Source organism: Falco biarmicus, chromosome 8, assembly GCF_023638135.1.
Source record: "Falco biarmicus isolate bFalBia1 chromosome 8, bFalBia1.pri, whole genome shotgun sequence".
NCBI lineage: Eukaryota > Metazoa > Chordata > Aves > Falconiformes > Falconidae > Falco > Falco biarmicus.
The window spans coordinates 63,989,939-64,009,770 of NC_079295.1; the positions used below are offsets into that span (position 1 = coordinate 63,989,939).

Genomic DNA, 19,832 nt, shown 5'->3' on the forward strand with positions numbered 1-19,832 from the left:
TTGAGCCGTAGTGTCAAAAGAACTCCTAATTAATAATCCCTCTACCCCCAGCTAGGTGGGAAAGATGACTAGAGATACAAGGGAACACATATTTGAACTTTATACATAAGATGGGAAAAAACCACTGAGTTTCTCTCCTACATACAACCCCAAAACGTACCAGGTCCCATAATGCAGTATTGTAGGACCATCCATCTCCCTCTGCAGTAGGTTAACAGGGCTCCAAGCCCAGTTACTATCTCAATGGATGCACTCTGCTGCGCTCCTTACAGCTGTATTTACCGTTGGAAATACTGCCCACATATCTTAACAACAAAGATATAAAGCCCAAGACCTCTCAGTAATTTACTGAGCCCATTCTGGAGAACAAAAACCTGGCTATCAGTGATTTAGCAGCTCCCTCTTCTCCCAAGCACTGCAACAGACCCCTAGAAAGCCAGAAGAGAAACAGCAGCTCAAAACTGCTATCTGTGGCAGTCAGTACTGTAAATGTGCAGTGGAATGCTCTGTGTGCCCATACAGTATCTAGCAGAACTGCGTGGCTGCTTCTGCTTAGTTTAAGGAAGTTTTTGTAAGATTGTTTCCATTTTACTACAGAAATTGATCAGAACATTCTGGAATAGTGTTTATTTAATTGCTATTTAAAAGCGTACACACCTTTTAGAGCTTTTACAGCATACAACTCATGTGAACAGCTTTATACATTTTTACAACAGGAATACTTTGATTCTGAAGTTCTAGAAAACAACATACCTGAAATTTCATATTCCCAATCCTGTATCAGCCCAAGCATGGGCTGAGCTCTCCTGTCACCAGCAGCCACCAGTGCCAGATGCTACAATATGGCCAAGAGCTCCTATTTATAGTAAAAGCTACCCTCAGGGAAAATCCACTCACGTGAGTACTATTTGCAGTAGATAGCAGGTACTCTACACCTTGGAACTTCAGGGTTTGTCTCTTCTTTAGAATACTTGCAGGTGTTTCTGTGTTTCTTGTAAACAGATTTTACCACTACAATTTTGAATATTCTTGCTCACCATGTGAATATCCAGCTGTACCAAGAGACTTCAGTCTAAAAGCCAAGCCTGCCAACTGCCCTCTGTTGAACTGAAGAGCTAAAATACTAATACGTAGTGGATCTATTGTGATTTTCTAAGGTTTCTTCTGTAAAATAAACTGGTATATATATATATGTGGAAAAAAAAAGGCAAACTGGTACATGAGCAAATGCTTGACACTTGCTAACTTACTGGTCACATCACTAGAACTGTCAGCCTCTCTAGCGCCTACTTCTGAAGGATTGTACCCAGTCTGCCTAGACCCAGGCTCGTAAAATTTCACACACCCACAGCACAGAAAGAGATTCTGAGTAAGGGGGAAAAAAAAAAAACACCAAACAAATAAATCAACAACTAAACAAAGTACACTTCCCCTGAAAAGTATTATTTTATTTTTGGAACAGTGTAAGCTTAGATTAAATAGAATTTATGTCCTGCTAAACTTTGACAATGAACTTGACAGAAATGCAAAATATATTCATAGTCAAAAAGACAATGAACATCAAAATCATCCTTAAATGTTCTGCTATACTGCCGTCATTGCCAGAGTAGTTGGGCTTTTCTCTCTAAGTACATGCTATTCACAAAATCTATTAAGGGAATTTATGTATTTTTTAATAGTTGTTCTACACAGTCTCTTCAGTAAGAGGACAAAGCTTTCAAAGTGAAGACGGTCAGAAATAACAGCGCTCAGAATATTTAGAAAACGTTCTGTTATTCAGAATATAAACAGACAGTAATATATCAATCCATAAACATAACCTAGCCCAAATGAAATTGATGAGGCTGGTGCCTTTAGGTTTACTGGAACCAGGAGCAGTCTAAAAATCCAGAGTGCTTGTTTCCAGTCTCCGAAGACCCAGCTGTAACAAATAATGGTCTGTTTGGTGTGCATTATCCAAGAGTTTCACCAGTAAGTGACTAGACCCATAGTGAGGATTACCTAAAGACTTATCTCCATTTGAAAAATGAAAGCAGCTGTTAGGCAACATGCCTAGAGGGCGTCTGTATTAGTCTTCAAAAAATAGTACTTGGCTATCCTAAGAGCCAGGTCTCTCACCCACCTCCAGAGCCTTAGTCAGAAGAGCCATCAGTCTCTTCCTGGGATTTTATACCTGTGGGTCCGCCAACAAAAGTAACTGCAGATTCACCCGTTACCAGTTGACAGTTCACATCACAACACGAAACAGCGCCATGTAAACAGAGGAGGGAAGAGCAGGCAGTGATATCTTTCTTTAAATTTCACCTCCAGTTTGGTACAGAGTGATGCAGGTGAAGAGGAAATAAAAGACCTTGCCAAGTACTCACTCTTCTCTCCTTTCAACACAGGCGTGATCCCCACATTTCTGCCCCAGGGTCTGCACTGCAGCTGTTGAATTAACCACCAGTCTCTATACAAATTCATTGTTAATGAATGTCTTAACAGGGAAGAAAAGGCAAGGCAATTACACAGAGCAGTCCCGGTGCCCCTTCCCCACTAAGGGGTCTGATCCTGGTATTAAGCTGCTTTAGAAAATGACAGAGGCATCATTAAAACGTTTCACCTCTTTAAAAAGATTATTAAAAAAAAAAGGAACCACCATTCGCAGTAAAGAGTGGTGAGGTGTGTGAGCAGCTGTGACTCCTGTCTTTACAGGGTGTGTGCTAGCAGTTAAAGCACTGGCTTCAGGTAGTGTCCAGGAGCTTGTCCCGACTCTGTAAGGACACAAAAAGACCCACCAACATTCTGTGAAAACCCTGATGCTTAAATGACTGCAGATAGACTATTAACCACCTAAATTGCATCACTGCAGTTAAAAGGGATATCCCACCACATAAAATTAAGCCCATCAGCCAGAGACCTACCTTTACAGAGCAATCCCAAGGCTGCACAGGTAACAAATTTAAAGGCAGCGGGTGGGAGGAGAGCTTTACCACACTGAGAAGTGTTTTAACAAGTGCACAACTCTTACTAACGAAGCGTACTGTATTTGCATCCAAGCCTGCACTTCCAAAACGATTTTGCAGGTTCCCTCCTGCCGCCGCCAGCCAGGCCGAGGCCCGCTCGCTGCCCAGCGCCTTCGCCATCCGCTCGGGGAACGGCGCTTCGCCTCCACAGCCACAACAGCCACCTGTTCCCACGCGCGGCGGCCCCGAGCGGACCCCGGCTCGTTCCTGGGCCCCGGCGCTGCCGCCCGCCCCCACGGGGAACCGGGAACCCCGGCCGCCACGGGACCCCCGGGGGGCCTGTGACCCCCGGGCCGCCCTGCCCCGCTGCCCCTCGACCCCCCACGGGGCTTGGGATCCCCGGGCCGCCCTGCTCCCTGCACACCCGCCTGCAGGAGCAGGGGCCGGGGCCGGCTCCCCCTCCCGCCTCCCGTGCTGGGCTTGGCACCCCTCGGCAGATCCACTCACGTCGCGGATACAGCGTGACAAATTTCACCAGAAACCCCACACCCCTCCCGGCAGCAGCCAAAACTTCACGTTTTATACCCACCCACCCCTCTTTCCTCTACGTTTCTAGAGGCTGCTCCCGGGGGCCGCCTCAGGCGGAATGGCGCCCTCCCCCCCAGCCCGGCCCGCAGCATCCCCGCAGGGAGCCGCGGCCCCACACCCGCCCCGGGAAGGCCGGGGGGCCCCGCCGCTGATGGCGACCGGGTGAAACCCACGGGAAGGCGGCGACGGGCCGAGCTGGGGCTGAGCCCCGCTCCGCAGCGGGCTGCCCGGGCCGGGGGGGCCGCCCGAGCGGAGGCAGCCCGGGGCGGCGGGGGGGAAGGCGGCCAGGCACGGCCCAGCCCTGAGGAGAGGCGGCCCCGACGTGGCGGCCCCGGGGGCTCCCGCCCAGCGCCCGCCTGAGGGGCCGGGCCCGGCCCGGGGCACCTCTGCGCGGCCGGGGCTGCGGCGGCGGGCGGGGGCCGGAGCCCCGGGACCAGCGCTCCGAGCCAGGCTAAGGGGAGCCGGGCAGAGGGGAGCCGCGCCAAGCGGCCCGCTGCAGCACGGGCGGCGGCCGAGGGGGCCGGGGGCTGCCGCCCTCCTCCCGCGGCGGGGCAGGGCGGGCGGCTGGGAACTCGGCGCAGAAGTTTGGGGCCGGGGAGAAGGGCGGCCCCGTCCCGCTTACCTGAAGACACAGTCGTCCCGGGCGTCCCTGGCCGGGGAGTTCAGCCCGTGCTTCTTGTTGAAGAGCTTCTGGAACAGGGTGGGCGGCATCTTGGGGCGCCGCCGCTGCCCCCCGCCGCCGAGGCGCTGGGCTCCGCGCAGCGCCGTCCCCTCGCCGCGGCTAGTTCCGCCCGCCCGACTCCATTCGGTGTCACAGTCATATGACAGAAATTAGTCACCCGGCGCTGCCAGAAGGGGAGGGCCGGCGGGGCGGGCCCGGCCGGGCGCTGCGCGGGCCGCTCACTGGCTGCGGCCCCGGCCCCACGTGGGGAGCGGCCCCGGGGCGAGCAGCCGCCGCCGGTAGCCCCGGGCCCGCCGGCGGGGAAGCGGCAGCGCGGCCACCAACGGTGGCGGGGGACTCGCCCGCCCCAGCAGCTTCTGCGGCGGCAACCGCGGGCGCGGGGGGGGGGACACACACGCAGCGGCCGCCCCAGGATAACGCGCCCCGGCCCCGCTCTCCGCCAGCGGGCAGGGAAGACAGAAGCACCAAAGGCACAACGAGGCCCAGGCCCAGCACCGCCCCCCGCGGCCCTGCCTGCACCCCCGCCCCGTCCTGCCGCCCCCCCCCCGGGCCAGCGGCACGGCACCTGAGGGGGCCGCCTCCACCTCTGTATTTCGGACTTAATACGCGGCAGGTGAACGCAGAACAAGCATACAAGCAAAACAAAGAAGTGCGATTGCTTTTATAAAAGCAAAAGGAGCCGTGGAGTTTTGCAAAACTTTTATTAGTAAATGTTTAAATGAAATGGAAATCTTGGTTACAGTTAAGAGTCTCCTCCAAGCCTTGCTGTTCAGATACAACACTACTAGAAAGTTTAATTAAGGACTGACAAAACTGACTCATCTGCTTTCCCTAGAAAATGGAATTAAACTGGGTATGATGTAAGATTAAATTAAGCAGATTATTTTTAAAAGGCCTAATTTAGTGCATGTGTAACATATCTATACAACAACTCTTGACAGTCAGCCATCTGTAGGAACTTTGGTTTTCATCTACTAGAAGTTGAAGATAATTTTAACAGAAAATAGGAAATGACATTTAGATGCAACTTTTCCTCCTTGTGCTGTATGGAAGATACAACTGCCTGTCACAGCTTTAAGAGATGAACACCCCCTCACCACGTGAAAGCCCCCTAGCTTCGAGATGGGCACGCAAATACTGTCTCAGACATAAAAAGTCCTGAAGGAACACCACGAACTAATAGAATTTTGGCCAGAATACATAACTCTGCTTTCAGTAGTTCCACAATTTACAGCGATGAAGATTTAGCTAATATCAAGTACAGTACAATTCAAGCTGAAGAGTCCCTTTAAAAGTAAAATACTAGCCTCTTCCAAAACTCTATTAATAGAGCAAGTGATTCTGGTAGGTATGTCAATCAAGCCTTAACCAAGGGAGTGGAGGGTGGGCAGCAAGAGAAAAAGTGATAAATACAAGTTTAATCGTCCATGCTCTTGTTAAAATCTCTGTACAGGCAGATCTTCATACCTACACAAAGAACACTAGTTTCAACCGTGTCCACTCAGTGCGCGTTGCCTTCGGCCCAAACCTCTCCTGCGTTTAGAGATTATGAGCCAGAACAGAACCATTTGCACGTAAGGGCTTTACCCTCCAACAGTACAACTAGTACATGTACCCGTGTAGCACTCTGGTGTGAGAAGCAAACATCTTTCATCATCTCCAACCACTTTAAGTCAAAGTCTCCTAGAAGTACACTTCAGATAACAGAACTAACTGAACCGTGTTAATGAAAAACCTCTTGCATATTTATATTATATATATAAATCTATATTAAATACAGATTTATGTATAATACATTTACTAAACATGCATTCGCAATGCACAATTCCTAGTGATGAAGTATTATCACAGTTCTTGCACAGACTGACTCACTAAGCAATTCCATTCACGCCATTAAGACTTCATCATGTCTAGGATGAGAGAGAGCAGCCCTATTGACACTGAACAGATTTCTCTCCTGAATCACTGCAGAAATAAGCTCTTCTGTACTACCCGTTAACTGGCTGTGACCCATAACCTTTATCCACTAATATGGAAGAGCCAGTTTCCACTTTGAATGAAATTTTATGCAGTCATTCTTCAGTTTAAAACCAAAACATGGGTAAATGCCTTCCCTTTGAGAAAAGCAGAACAAGAGTAGATATTGTTGCGGCCTCAGCATGAATAAGATTTCCTTCCCTGGGGCAGAGCGCTAGTCTGGTAATTAATTACACTTTCTCTGAGAGTCAGACAAAAGATGAAAATAAGAAGCAGCGCTTTCATAACTGAAGGGAAGGACAAGAGAGGTTGTGGCTCATGGTATTTCTGTCCTTCTAACATAGCCTCCTCACATCAAGAAAAACAAAAGCAAAACTCAGCAGTATTTGGGCTGCTACAACTAACTCCAGGGTTACACACCCTAATTGCTTCTCTTGTACTCTCCAGTTAGCTTGTCAGTATTAGTCTGTTTCTTGCATAGAAACTTCAAAATGGTTTGAGGTAAAGTAAGTGTTTTTGCCTAGGACTCTGAGAATACCCTTATGACAAACATCTCTCATCCTAGATCATCCTTTACTTGAACAATCATCATCATAACGACTTACTAGATACATAACTTTCAATTTTGCTTAAAACTGCATCAAAGAGCTCACCTCTAATCTCCTAGGGGCTCTAGATTCTTGCATAATTACCGGTGGCTTAGTATTTGCAAGAACAAGGATATTGATAATTAGAAGCATACCTGAGAGGACTCCAAGGAGTTATTGGCAGAATTCATTCTACTAACACTTAAAAGGAAAAATAACTTAATGGCATAATTTCTAACCTTGAGCCATATGGTATGTTTATACAATACTTGTTCGTAGACTAATCTAGCAGCATTAATATGCACTTCCTTCTACCCCAGAGCTCAGGGTCTGAACTTTCACAGGTATTTTCAAATGTAGTCAAACTAATTAAAGTTGTGGATTTTCTAAGTCTTCTTGACGTGCTCTTTTTGGAAATACACAACTATTTTCCAGGGCATGAATATTCTGGGTGATAATACTGAGAAACAAACTCAGACTTTAAGAGGTTTGGAAAGCCATACTATAATTTTAAAACATTGAAAAACTTCCTTTATAACTACAAAAGTCTGAGTAAGGGGCAGTGTAGTGAGAACACCATAGGGGATCCAAATTACTTTAGCCTGCAGTGAATTCAAGTGGAGAAAAACCATGCTCTTGTTTTCTGAAGCATTCAGCACGTTTATGGATTAACAATCCACAAACTGAACTGGAAGCACTGACTGGGAATGTATCCTATATGCCACACAGTGTGAGAAGGAACCTGAAAATCCAGAATACTGGTATCAGTTCTTGAGACAGTTCAGCTATAAAAGGGTTTTTTCCACCCTTGTATTCATGTAAGGCACCTACTTCCTTCACCCAAGTCTGAAGCCACTAGAAGACCCAATGACTGAGATAAGTGAAACTACAAAGTGACAGAGATGAAGACAGGAAGGACTCCGAGATGACAGTGGATGTGCCTAGAATGGTGACAGCGCTTATCATAAAAAGCTAGCATGCAGTGATGGTAGGGTGAAGAAGACTTGTTTTCATGTTCTGTAAATGAATTTACAGCAGAAGACACAGAGTCCTGTACCTCCAAAGTTCTGGAGACCAAAGCATTCAAGGAGTGCATTTATACAAAGCATACATGGAGTACACAAGAATTAGCTAGTGTACTATTGACTTCTGGGTCGCTGAAGGTAGATGAATGCTTTACACATGCATTTCCAGGACATGCAGCTACCTTTATAAACAGCATTAACACTGCTTTACTCAAGCAGGGGTAACATCTTTAGATACAAATGCTACTGGAGAAACCTAGAAATCCTGGCAGAGCAAGAGCCAAAAATAATTCCATTAATGCAATTGGGTCTGCTGTTCCCAAGTCACACTTTTTAAAAACCTAAATGAACTGAAGAATCATCTTTAAGGATTTCTTACAGAACAACGCCCAGCATAAGATCTAGTTGCTCGTACAAAACCATTTAATATTAAGTACTTGTGTGAACTATTTACAAGCTTACAGCAAAGCATTGTACTAAATTTCAAACAATGTATATGCCAAAAAAAATAAGGCCATTAATTACTGGTTAGTAGTTCTGTTTCACCTCCCTGCCACAGCAGAAAGACAGTTATTTCTTCTGTTGACTCCTGCTGAAACCCAGAAATCTCATCTGTCTTTAGAGTAGATCCAATTTTTGGTACTCGTAATATTATCTGGTGAAAAAAGGGTAAGTTAAATACTATCAGTTAAGCAGCACATTCTCAAGCGTAAAGGAAAGCTCATTGATCTGACAAGCCATTTAGATGTTCAACAGATATCCATGCTATCATTTCTTTGGAGGAATCTGAATCTTGTAGGTCAATTGCCAGTGAGAACAGTAGTTTTGAGTGTACGTACATTCCTAACGAAGAAAACCATCACTTGAAAGACTCCTTGAGCAGAGATGAAAACATCCAGCATACACCTCACCACCGCCACCTTTATGCAGCCTAATTCCCGATTCCTAGACTTTTCTAGAAAAGCAGTAACAAAACCAAACTAGTGTTCTGCCAACACTGGCTAATTCCTGAGATCCACTTGCCTATCAAGTACAACTTATGCTCTGTATTACCACAGTTCTCTTGGGCACGACTTAACATCCTTGTTCCTTGATCTGTACAGAACCATCAAATGATTGTCATTAATTCATACTTCCACACACTTAAAAAGCACTTCCCTGCACGCTAGATGCTGAATGTAACTCAATCTGTAATGAAGTAGGAGAGTATTTGGACCTAAGAGACTGCAATTACATTGAAAATTTGTGTATATTCAGTATTTTTGAAAGCTATTATGCTTATGCAGTATCTCTGTATTAAATTAAAGCAGCCCAAGTGACACATACAACTGGCAGAAAGCTTGCAGACATTGTCTGGAAAGAACGACTTCAAACTTAGGAAGATGTACGCCATCCAGCGGCACGGCGGGGAACTGCAAGGGAGACTGGAAAGGGAGCGGATTTCGCCTCTATGGTACTGATGAGTGAGTTTTGTACACAGTTCTCATTTTTGTTTAACAAAAGCCTAGGAAGTGAAGAAAGGAGATTCCCCTATGTTAAGGGTCTCAGGAGAAAAACACAGAAACCTTTAGAAAGAAACTGATAATTTTAAAATACACCCTACTATGAGAACTACTTTCGGGAGGGGGGGTGGGAATACTGAACGCTAAAGAGCTCAGTTTAGCTGAGCAAGATATAAAACACCCCAATGGCTGAAAAGTTGAAGTCAGATATATTCACACTAGAAATAAGGCACAGGATAACAATTTACTAAACAAGCTGGTATCTTTTCTAGGGAGTCTCTATACCAGCACTGAAGCTCAAAGTTACGTTGAGGAGTAACTGGAAGAGGTGCAGATATCCCGCTTACCTAGCAGCACTTCAGGCCTTAACGATCCAGCCTAGGAAACGGCTATACTGTATGAATTCCTTTGCTAAAGGTCCGTGAAGGAGAAAGCGTTAGTGTACTTCCTTAGCGAAGTACTGTTGCACAAGAACACTGTTAGGTCAGAAATTCAAAGTTTTCAGCCTTTTTTACTATTTAGCCTTGTGATTCTTCCAAATATTCAGACTTAACAAAAAGAAGCCACCTTTAAACACTCAAACAGCCAGTGAACTGCACAGTGAACCAGTTCTAAATTCTGTTACCTTCAGGGACTCCTTCGGGAAGGCAGAACGCTTTTGTGTTAACTGGAATTGGGTGAGGTTTGGAAGGCCTCTGGCGTGGTGAAGTTCTAACGATGGAGCAGATTTCTTGTCTGCCACACAGAGGCTGGAAAGATTAATGACATTTCACTCATACAACTATTTCCATCGAAGAAACTCTTCTAGGGAAATTAAAGAGATGACATGCAGATTTCAAGGGATGTCATTAGAAAATATTTAGGACTACCTGTGTACACTTAATATGCTATTAGAAAGGGTGATAGAAAGCTTCGAAGTTTAAAAATTCTCTTTAGCCATTTGTAATACTGTCAGGCTTAAATATATAGTAAATTACATACTAGCATGCCAAAACTGGATTTAAAGAGTATAATAAAATCAGGACCTCAAAACCATTCTTTTCTCCTGGAGTTCAAGGAATATTTCTGTTTCTGAGCTCAGAGATGCAGGAACAGCTTCTTCTGAATTTACATATGGACCTGTGGTATTCAGCAATAGGTCTTCTGCAGGTGAGGCTTTGCACACCAGTGACAAGCTAAGCTGCAGCTCCATCAAAATTTTAAACATACAGCAATAACTGCCCAAATAAACAATACACAACAATTCAAATTGACCAACACTTCTTGGCTCATGCAAAAGATGTTCTGTTGCTTAAAAAATATAGTTTAGGACTCCAGTAATTCCTGTCTTCAGCCTACAATGAGACCCTGACGTTCTCTATTCGTTAATCTAGTATCCATGAAACTCAAGTATGCTTGCAATAACACTAGGAAATCCCAGTATGGTTTTCTGCCCAATACTCTCCTGCAAAATTACGCAGACTTTCTATTTTAGCAGTCTCCCTTTTTCTAAAAGATGTTAAGAGTTTGCCAGTTTCGTTGGGAGCTATGGCATGAAAGCGAGAGATGTCACTTCTATTCCTGCAGAGAGAAGTGGTGTTACTATACTACATTTACTGGCAAAGAATTCAAACTGGCATTTAAATATCAAGTTTTTATCAAAGTAGTAATGCAAGTAAGGCTACCAGGTGCCATTTTTAAATTAGAAGATGTAAAAATACAAAACAGATAACTACCTACAACAAAGAAATGTGTTATTTTAACTGTCCAGCTAATAGAATTTAACATGTAGTTTGTTGTGCGATTTGTATTGTAGCACAAGTATAGCCAGAATTGGACCTTGCCATGAAGAACTATTTGTTTGGGTTTAATCATTTAAAAGAAAAAAGCATCAGGATAGACACTCACATTTAGCTCTGCAGGCCGAGCATCATCAAGATTATTTTCCCCTGTGATCAGCATGGTGGAACTCATTTGCTAAACAAAAACAGAGAAGAATTCAGCACCAATTATTTGCTGTTTATTATTAGTCCTACAGTATTCCCTTAGTACACAATACCATTTATAACAACTCCATTTAGAATTAATAATAGTTTTTTTCAGGTTTAAGTACTGAATTCCTGTTGTTCACTTTTTTGTTCTTATGCTTTCCAAAATTAAGACAAAGAATCAGTTTACTGCAGCACAAAGCACACACATTTCAGGTCCCCGTCACAACTAGGGGATAAAGCACTTCCTACCACTTCTCATATTTAACTGTAACTTTTGTCAGGATTTAAAACACTCATGTCAATTTTATATCTTTGCTAATCAGCAGGGCACAATGGGAATACTACCCACCACAGCATCTGTCCGTTTGGATGGCAGTACATCTGCTGCCAACTCCACCGATTTGGCTGAAGCGTTTCCCGAGGCATCAAGCTGACTGAATGATAACGTAGAATTTTTTTCCTTTTTCTTACACTTCAGCATTTTGGGTTTAGCAGTTTGATTATCAGACTAAAAGGTGAAACAATTACATTTTGCGTTATAAAGTGAATCTCCATAGTCTGGTGAACATTAACAGAGTCCCGCTGTCATACCCAAACACAACCAATTCAGTACCACTGGCACAGTCTGAAAACCAGTGAGCTCAGGGGGCACCCACGACTATTACTGCTATTCTGAGGCAGAGCAAGCTACAGCTTCACTACCAGATGTACAAGCTACAGGCAAGCACCCCTTTCAAGGGAACTGCAACACTTCTAAGTGGAGTCTTGCATGTATACAGGGAAAGAGCAAGTCATCTGTGTTAAAACCTGGCTGATCTATTAAGGATCCTTCACCTTTCCTTCCGGTCCTAACGGCGAAGAACAGCGCATACCAGTTCTTAGGTCTGGAGTTCTCTCTCTTGCAGCTGTAATTTTACAGACATTTTTCCCTGTGATAAAATTTTCAACAAATTTAATTAACTTTGAGACAAAGACCACAACTACTCTCCAACCCATGTCTTACAGGACAGCTTTCAAAGAGGGATCGTTCCAAAGACACCCATGTAAACACACTTCCTCCCTTCAGTACAACCCTCCTCTCCCTCCCAACAGGGCTGCTTTTACCCTTTCCTTGAGGAAACAAGGTTGCTTATTAATCTTATGCTCACCTGGCTATACTGCTAGGCACTCATAACGTGGGAGCAGAGGAACTGCATAATCACAGCAGTCTTTGCCAGTGGCAACTTCTGCTGCTATTACTGTCCAAATTAAGCACGGGAAAATTATGCGGTACCTGAGCTGTAGCCAGAATTGCATCACTCAGAGTCCAGAACTGTAGCTACATGAGAGACTACTAATAGTATTTGTGAAGCTGCTATAAAATAAGTTCAAGTAAGGAGCATGACACAAACAGTTCTGTTCCTGGATAAGTCAAATAAGACTGATTTTCATTGAGCATCACAGGTGATTCAATAAAAAACCTCAGGGTTTGGGGTTTTTTTGCTCTACTAACACATGAATTAGAACCAAGTATTACTCACAGAGAAGGTTTTCAATTCACACTTCCCCTTCTAGACACAGCTGAGCTTAGCCTGTGCTGGGGGACAAATGACCTAGTGGAAGCTTGGTTCTGTTATTTTGGCATCATTTAAGTTTGGGTAGAATATTCTGTTGTCTCACAGCTAGTACAACTGCTTCAGGTTGTATTTTACCTGCCAAAGTAGTTGAAACACTTAACGCTGAAGAACTATAATTGCAATTTGATGGTCGCTTTCTAGAAGAGGAGGAAAAAAGTGAACAACTATTCTGAACGAATGTTAAAGTTAAAAAAAAAAAAAAACCACAACACCACCAACGTATAAGGAAATAATAGAAAAATATAGACTGGGTGAAAAGGGATAAAGCTTCTTTTTAAAAATATCGTTACCGAGTTACTTAATCACACTTAACAGTTATTTGATAGTTTATCATCAAGTCACACAGCTTATTCTGAAGATACTTGCAATTTAAGACCCACAGAAGACATACTCAGCACTGAAGCATATTAGGACAGAACATATTCAAGGAGGATGCAGGGGAAAATTAGGTTCACAATAAAATTCAGATTGAATTGTGTAAAGATCTGTAACACTGTAAGATTGGTATAAATGAGTTATGAATGGAAATGTCTGCATGTAAAAGACTGGAAACAGCAGTACAAGGGTTAAAAGAATTTATACTGTTCCTAGAAAAACACTCACGTTACTCAGGTTTTTATGTCAGGACCTGAAGGCAACACTGTGACAAGGCCAAGTACAGAAGACCCTTCATTGTGACCAAAGCATCCTGCAGATGACTTGTCAACAGAAACCCTGGCATCCTAACAGCAGGAGGATGGCACCGGGGTCGCAGCATATCACATACACCATTCTACTTCCTGGTAGACATGTATTACAAACAACAAAAACTGACAATGGGCAGCAACCTGCCCCAAGACTTAAAAAGGCTGAAGTCAGCATTATTCTGAAGGAAAGGCGTACCCGTATGAGCTGATGATTCCTAAAGAATATAAAAGATGCACCCAAAACCTAGTTTTGTCCTGGCTAACTACAGAACACCAGAGACTTAACGAGGAGTTGACAAGAGGTACCCTTCACACCCTGTTCTGCACAGGCAACGCTGGCCAGACCACCTGGGCACACACACCTTGCTGACTGTGACTGAATGAAATCTGACAGCGTAAGTGCAACTGGATAAAAGCAAGTTATTTAGGGATTTTGCAAATAAACATCCCCTTCCCCAAAATCCTTCAGTGAGTTTTCTTGCATTGATTTCCCTACAGTTACAAGATCAAGCAAATTCTGTAAAGCAAACTCTTACTTGACTTAATGCACCAATTTCAAAGTCAGCAAAGACACAGGTAGCTGAAACTCAGAAGAAGCGTGTGCAGGATCAGAGGTTTATTCATACTGGCCTTTCTTTTAAATACCATTCAGAAGAGAAAAAACTGAACATTTATGTGCATCAAAGAGTCTGCTTTGCACATTACCTTCTAGCGTATTGGTCTTGAAAATCCTCCGGACCAGGTTCTAAAAAAACCATAAAAGCTAAACTTTAAAAGAAAAAGCAATGCAAACTAGGCAATGTTTTAGTGCACAATGAATTATAAGGCAAAGTATTACAAGCAAGCACAGACCACTAACAGGGAGCTGTTCCCCATTATGCAGACATGCCTTAATGAAATTATTGTCACATATTTTACACAGGTTCCTTGCAACAGGGTGAGGTTTGTTTATGTATATATTCTGAAGTACTGTAGAAAAGAATTACCTAATATTGCTGAAACATTTGAGATCTGTGGCATCTTATCTATGGTCACTGCTCTGCTGGAATTCAGGAGAGTAGAGTTCTTGTACTTGCCAAAGTCCTCAGAGTAGAAACTGCTTTCTTCTGGACATAAGAGATATAATTGCAAGCTTCTCATGCTGAAATTCATTGAGTTATTAAATTTGTGGCCAAAATGAAAGCAATCACATTGACAAGATAGGAGCTCCAAAGCAAAGTGAAAGCATTGCCTTGGTTCAAACAGCTGCAGAATAGTTTCAGAAGAATTTGACTCAAAGTAGATTTGTTGGTCATCCCCAATAAGCAGCTTGTGTGTGCTGTTTGGTGAATACTTTTAAGTTTACAGTATCATGCACATTACACCAGGACCTGATTCACACTGGATTGGAGGACCAGATATACAGATCCCATGTTAAGCAAAGGCTGGCTTACAGCAAATATGGTGAGTCAGACCCAAGAGAGGCCACTAGTCTTCCTATTGTAGATAGTCACCCCACATTTTCTACGTCAAACAAAGATCAAAAACCCAGAAGTCTCACCTGAACATCTGAATGTTTCAGGGGATGGGCAACTGCTCAGGCTGTCACTAGTACTTGTGTTACCAACTGCAGTTCTATCCACATCTAAACATTCTAGGAGAAAGGTTGAAACACCTGTAGGAAGAGTCATTCCTGTACCTAGAGAGAGACACAAAAAAGCTGGCTACCAAAAAAGGAAAAAAAAGTATCATCTTGCACAAACAATTAGGATTTCCTTATCTAAGTTCCATTCCTGTGATGAGTTAAATATTGTCAAGTCAGTATCTTATACCAATTCTTAATACAGTTAAAGAAACAAATAAACAAAGGGCACCCTGAAGCCAAATTTACACTACCATAAGCTAACAGAAGGCAAGTTCCTTGCCCAAGGCTCACCAGAAATACCTGAAGAATTTAGCCTCTGGTAAGGCAATTCTTAGGCAGGTTTGTTTTCAGAAGGACAAACTATTTACCCACAAGCTTTTAAAAACACAGCGCTGAATAAATTGAAGAACTCATGTCAACAATTAGTTCTGTCAATGATAAAACCAAGATCATGCGGTTTTCAGCAGGCTGGGCTCAGGACCATCTCGGGTCTTGTAGGGGTCCTCTCCTGTTTGTGCTACCTACACTCAATTCATGTGAACCAAGCCACATGCTAGACTAAGAGGCAGAAATCCAGCCAGTGGTCTCAAAACCTTTACTTTCTAATACCACACAGTCAGAACCAGTACAAGAACAGCACGCCAGTACTTTTATAGAACTATAATTAAAATTACATAACAAATTTTCTATTTAGTTTTATATTTAATATTTATATTTATATTTATTTAATATATTTAATTTATAGAATTTTTATATATTTTATATATAAATATATATTTTTATATAAATATATATAAATATATATATAAATATATATAAATATATTTAATAATATAAGATATTGCCATTAAACTCACTTGAAGTCCATTCAGCATCTTTCAGACTTTCTTTACTTTCAGAGCTGATTATCAGGGATTCCTAAAATTAAATGACCAATGCAAACAACCTGAGAAAACTGGATGTACACAAAGAAACCCAATTAAATGTATTCCTACATTAGTAGATCAGAAACTTCCTGTCTGGTACTTCACCACTTAAACTTGCTATTCACAGTGTAATTTGTACTAGGGTTTTTCACGCATTGTTAACGAATCAGCAATCTGACTTTAAGTTCTAAAATTCATAATGAATACCCCATCATTTGATCCTAAAGTCTTTGTTGGATGAGACTTCCAGTGAAGGCATACTGACATCAACTGCAGTTATGCACAATAGCAGTGGAGTAACAAATTCCCCTGTCGTTGGTTTTGGTTTAGTTTGCATTTTTTGTTTGTTTGGTTTTTTTTTTTAACCACTGCTCACTTTCAGAATCCCGGACCATTTCTATAATTACAACTATGTCATGTACGTAGTGCATTCTACAAAACTAAGTATTTGCAGGAAAGGTAAGTAACTGGTGGACTTTAAATAAGGGCTAACATTTTAAAGAAAAATATTTTTATACCAACATCACTGGAGCCCTTTGCTGTAACAGATTTCAGTTCAAACACCTGGTGAACTACTTTCTTGCCACTGCAGCATTAATCGTCCTTAACACTTTTGTTCAGTCATCTCAAAATACTTTGTTCCAATTTTATTAATACAAGGAAGAGCATAGCAGTGACTTGCCAAAGGTCTGTGTCTGAACTAGAAGTGAGCAAATTCTCTGGAATCACACTCTAATGAGATATCTTCCACACAACACAACTGCTACAGTCTTTCCTTGTTAAAGGATAATTAGCATTGATGTTTTCTCATGCTACTAATAGCTCCAACAGCTTTTATTCTGGCCAAAGACACAAGGAAGTGTCACCAAAATACAGGACGAAGTTCAGCTGGAAGCGTGTGTGCACACACATGTAACTCACAGAAAATTCTACTTGATTAGAAAAATAATTTAACATGCCACATTTCTTTGATTCATCCTCTATAAATTACTAGCAAAGAGCAAGACAGCATTCTCACCTTCAGTAGTACAGTGCTTTCTTCTGTTTTCTCTACTTTTATTTCCAAGTCCGTTTTTTCTTTGACATTTACCTGATTGCTGCAGTTGAAGAACAAAGCTAAGCTCAATATACAGAGCTACAATGGTCTAGAGGAAAGCAACAAAAACTACAAAATGCCCTTACGAGGTGCCAACAAATAATCTGACAAACTTTTTTTTTACTGAGAATTTTTTTTTTCAGTTTTCTGAGTTTTCTCTGAACTGAACTTTCTCTGTTCTGAACTGAAATTTCTCAGTTTACTGAGAATTCAGACTGTGTCTCCCCAAGAGATGTCTCATGCAGGCAAAGCAGTATCAATGATTAGCTAGTGTTAATAACAGTGTATTTGAATGAGTTCTAACAGACCTTTGGTTGCAAGAAGGGCTCACATTGGTAACTTCAAGATTTTCGTTGATATCTGGTAGGGTTTTCACACCAGATTTTTTCTTCAGACCTAAAGAAGAATAAATATTTAGCTCAGTAATTTTAGTTTTACTATTAGAATGTAGATTATTATTTCTAATAGGACATCTTTAGCTGTTTCCCCTCTTCTATGCTCATAAAAATTTTGACCCTAATATCAACAAGCACTGAAAAATCTGAATTTGCTTCATTATTTTTACCCAAGCTTTTTTTCAGCAGTATATCAACAAGACAAAAAAAACCAAACCCAAACCAGTAGACTTCAAGAAATACTTCAGGTGTTTTAGAAACCTTTTGATTAACAGAAAACAAACAAAAAACCAACACTCTGGAAGTGACCTTTACTCCACCTAGGTTCAAAGTACTTCGAGTCTAAATCAGTTTTAAATAGTTTCTCAGGCATATCATAAAAATTTCTATACCACCTGGTGCTCACTCTATATAATTCCAAAGGCCATGATAACACACTTGCTTAGGAACCAGGAAATTTCAGAAACATATTTCCACATCCTAAAACCAACTTTATAAGCTGTTTAGTTTTGTGGTTACTTTCAGTAACCAGGAACTAGAAACAGCCACACTTTTCTAGAGTGCACTTTCACGACAGCGAGTTAAATGAGCACCCATCCATCTCCACACTCAGCATGGTGCAGAGGCCTTCAGCTGAAGCTTCCAGGGAGTTCAGGACAGGACAGCGTGTGAACAGGGCTCATCCCTTTTCCCTCTTAAAGCATGGAAGTTATGCAAAGCAAGCAGACCTCATGGCGCCCAGTTGGGTACACACCAGTACAGACCACCGGGAGCAGGAGCCAGCAGAGCAGGACCGAGACAGAAAGTAACGTTCATCATACTTGTAACAACAGTTCAAAGTCTTAAACTGTTAAGTTACCAAGATGAGAGTGGCACCAAGACATCCCACGCTGGTCTTTCCCATTTACAAAGTTACCCAGCTACTGCCAGCCTCCACCCGAATCCCACACCTTCTCCTCACACCGTGTTTTTTGTAAGGGCTCCGACTGTCAACACGAGAGCCGCTCAACCGCACTCCACACCAAGACTGCTCCTTTTGCAGAGCACATAAAATAATTTTTTAAAGCGACCTCTCAAAGGCGGGCAAGGCTCTTGTGCGGCCATCCTGACGGAATCAATTAGCTGGGGGGGCGAAAATAAAGCGTGGCTTACAAAAGGAAAACCCGTTTTTATGACCAACAGCTAAAGCAGCGGAGCGAGCCCGCTCTGCCCAAGCTGCCCCCAGGCCGCCCCCGCCAGCCCCGCCGAAGCCACCAGCACTCAGGGGCTCAGCACGGACAAACCCTGCCCTCAGGGCGACCCGACCCGGCGGGCGCCTTCGCCCGCTCCTCCCGCCGCCGTGGGAGGCCGAGCGCAGCACGGAAAGCACCGCCCCGGGCCCGCTGCCCCCGGCCCTCGGCCAGGTCCCCGGCGGCGGGGAGCCCCGGCGGCGCAGCACTTACTGCCGGGCTGCAGCCCGCGGCGGGCCGCGCTCCCGAAGAGCCGCCGCCGGGAGAGGCTGGCCCGGCTGCCGACTCCGCCCGGGTCAGCACCCGGCAGCGGGGACAAGCGGCGCTTCTTCCGCGGCGCCCGGGCGTGCCGGCACACCCGCTCCATGGCGGGCCGCGTCCCCACGGCAGCCCCGAGCGGCCGGGGCCGGCCCCGCTGGCGAGTGTCGCGTCCTAGGGCCGGCGCCGAGCCCGCCCCGCCGCCCCAGCCCGCATGCGCGGCGCCACCCCCGGCCGGCGGCAGGCGGCGCTCCCGGCCCGCGCCAGCGCTCGCCGAGGGGGGGCGGGCGGCCCCTGCGGGGGCTGCTGGGGGCGGGGGCGCCGCTGGTCCCGGGCGCCTCAGCCGCCGGCGCCTGGCCTGAGGGGGTTCTGGTGAACGCGTGTGAACGAGGGTGGTGGGGAGGCGGCGGGAGCGCTGCCCCGGGCGGACCCCGCGGCCCTCCGGGCGGCCGGGCCGGAGGAGCCGTGAGGCGGGCGGGCGGCGCCAGGGGCGGCCGCGGGCTCGGAGCAAACACCGAATTCTGAGGCCAAATAATAGCGTGTCCTTGCCCGGAGCAGCCCTGCGGGCCCTTGCGGGGTGGCGCCGCCCCGACACCCGGCCCGGCTATCTGGCAGGGCCGGTGCTCGGACACCTGGCACCCGAATGCGTGCCTGACCCGGGCGGGCCCTGCCCGGCTCACCGCCCCTAGCACGAACCGTCTGGGCGATCCTTCCCCGCGCCTGGAG

At 44.6% G+C, this 19,832-nt stretch overlaps 2 protein-coding genes across 8 annotated transcripts in view; both read right to left on the minus strand.

The window, feature by feature from the left end:
• The window catches only part of FNIP1 (folliculin interacting protein 1), a 70,319-nt gene extending 65,961 nt beyond the window's left edge, over window positions 1–4,358 (minus strand). For both annotated transcript variants that reach the window (XM_056348762.1, XM_056348760.1), the window contains exon 1: window positions 4,156–4,358. In XM_056348762.1, coding sequence (XP_056204737.1) covers window positions 4,156–4,244 — 89 coding nt within the window. In that variant the 5' untranslated portion in view covers window positions 4,245–4,358. The remainder of the gene's footprint in view (window positions 1–4,155) is intronic.
• A 539-nt stretch (window positions 4,359–4,897) lies between these two features.
• On the minus strand, window positions 4,898–19,296 carry MEIKIN (meiotic kinetochore factor). 6 transcript variants are annotated; one of them, XR_008823468.1, is made up of 13 exons: window positions 19,062–19,296; window positions 17,533–17,620; window positions 17,147–17,225; window positions 16,060–16,120; window positions 15,119–15,256; window positions 14,565–14,684; window positions 14,284–14,323; window positions 12,968–13,029; window positions 12,111–12,205; window positions 11,626–11,784; window positions 11,194–11,262; window positions 9,932–10,110; window positions 4,898–8,459 (listed from the first exon to the last, which is right to left on the minus strand). XR_008823468.1 is itself a non-coding variant. In XM_056348764.1 (13 exons), the coding sequence occupies exons 1-13, from the start codon at window positions 19,213–19,215 to the stop codon at window positions 8,413–8,415; spliced, it is 1,233 nt and encodes a 410-aa protein (XP_056204739.1). In that variant the 5' UTR covers window positions 19,216–19,296; the 3' UTR covers window positions 4,898–8,412. The 6 variants fall into 6 exon arrangements, 4 of the variants coding, with proteins under 4 accessions (XP_056204739.1, XP_056204738.1, XP_056204740.1 ...); XR_008823469.1 differs by having other exon boundaries at window positions 4,898–9,308; XM_056348764.1 differs by having other exon boundaries at window positions 9,932–10,055; window positions 14,565–14,681.
• Window positions 19,297–19,832: the final 536 nt, after the last annotated feature.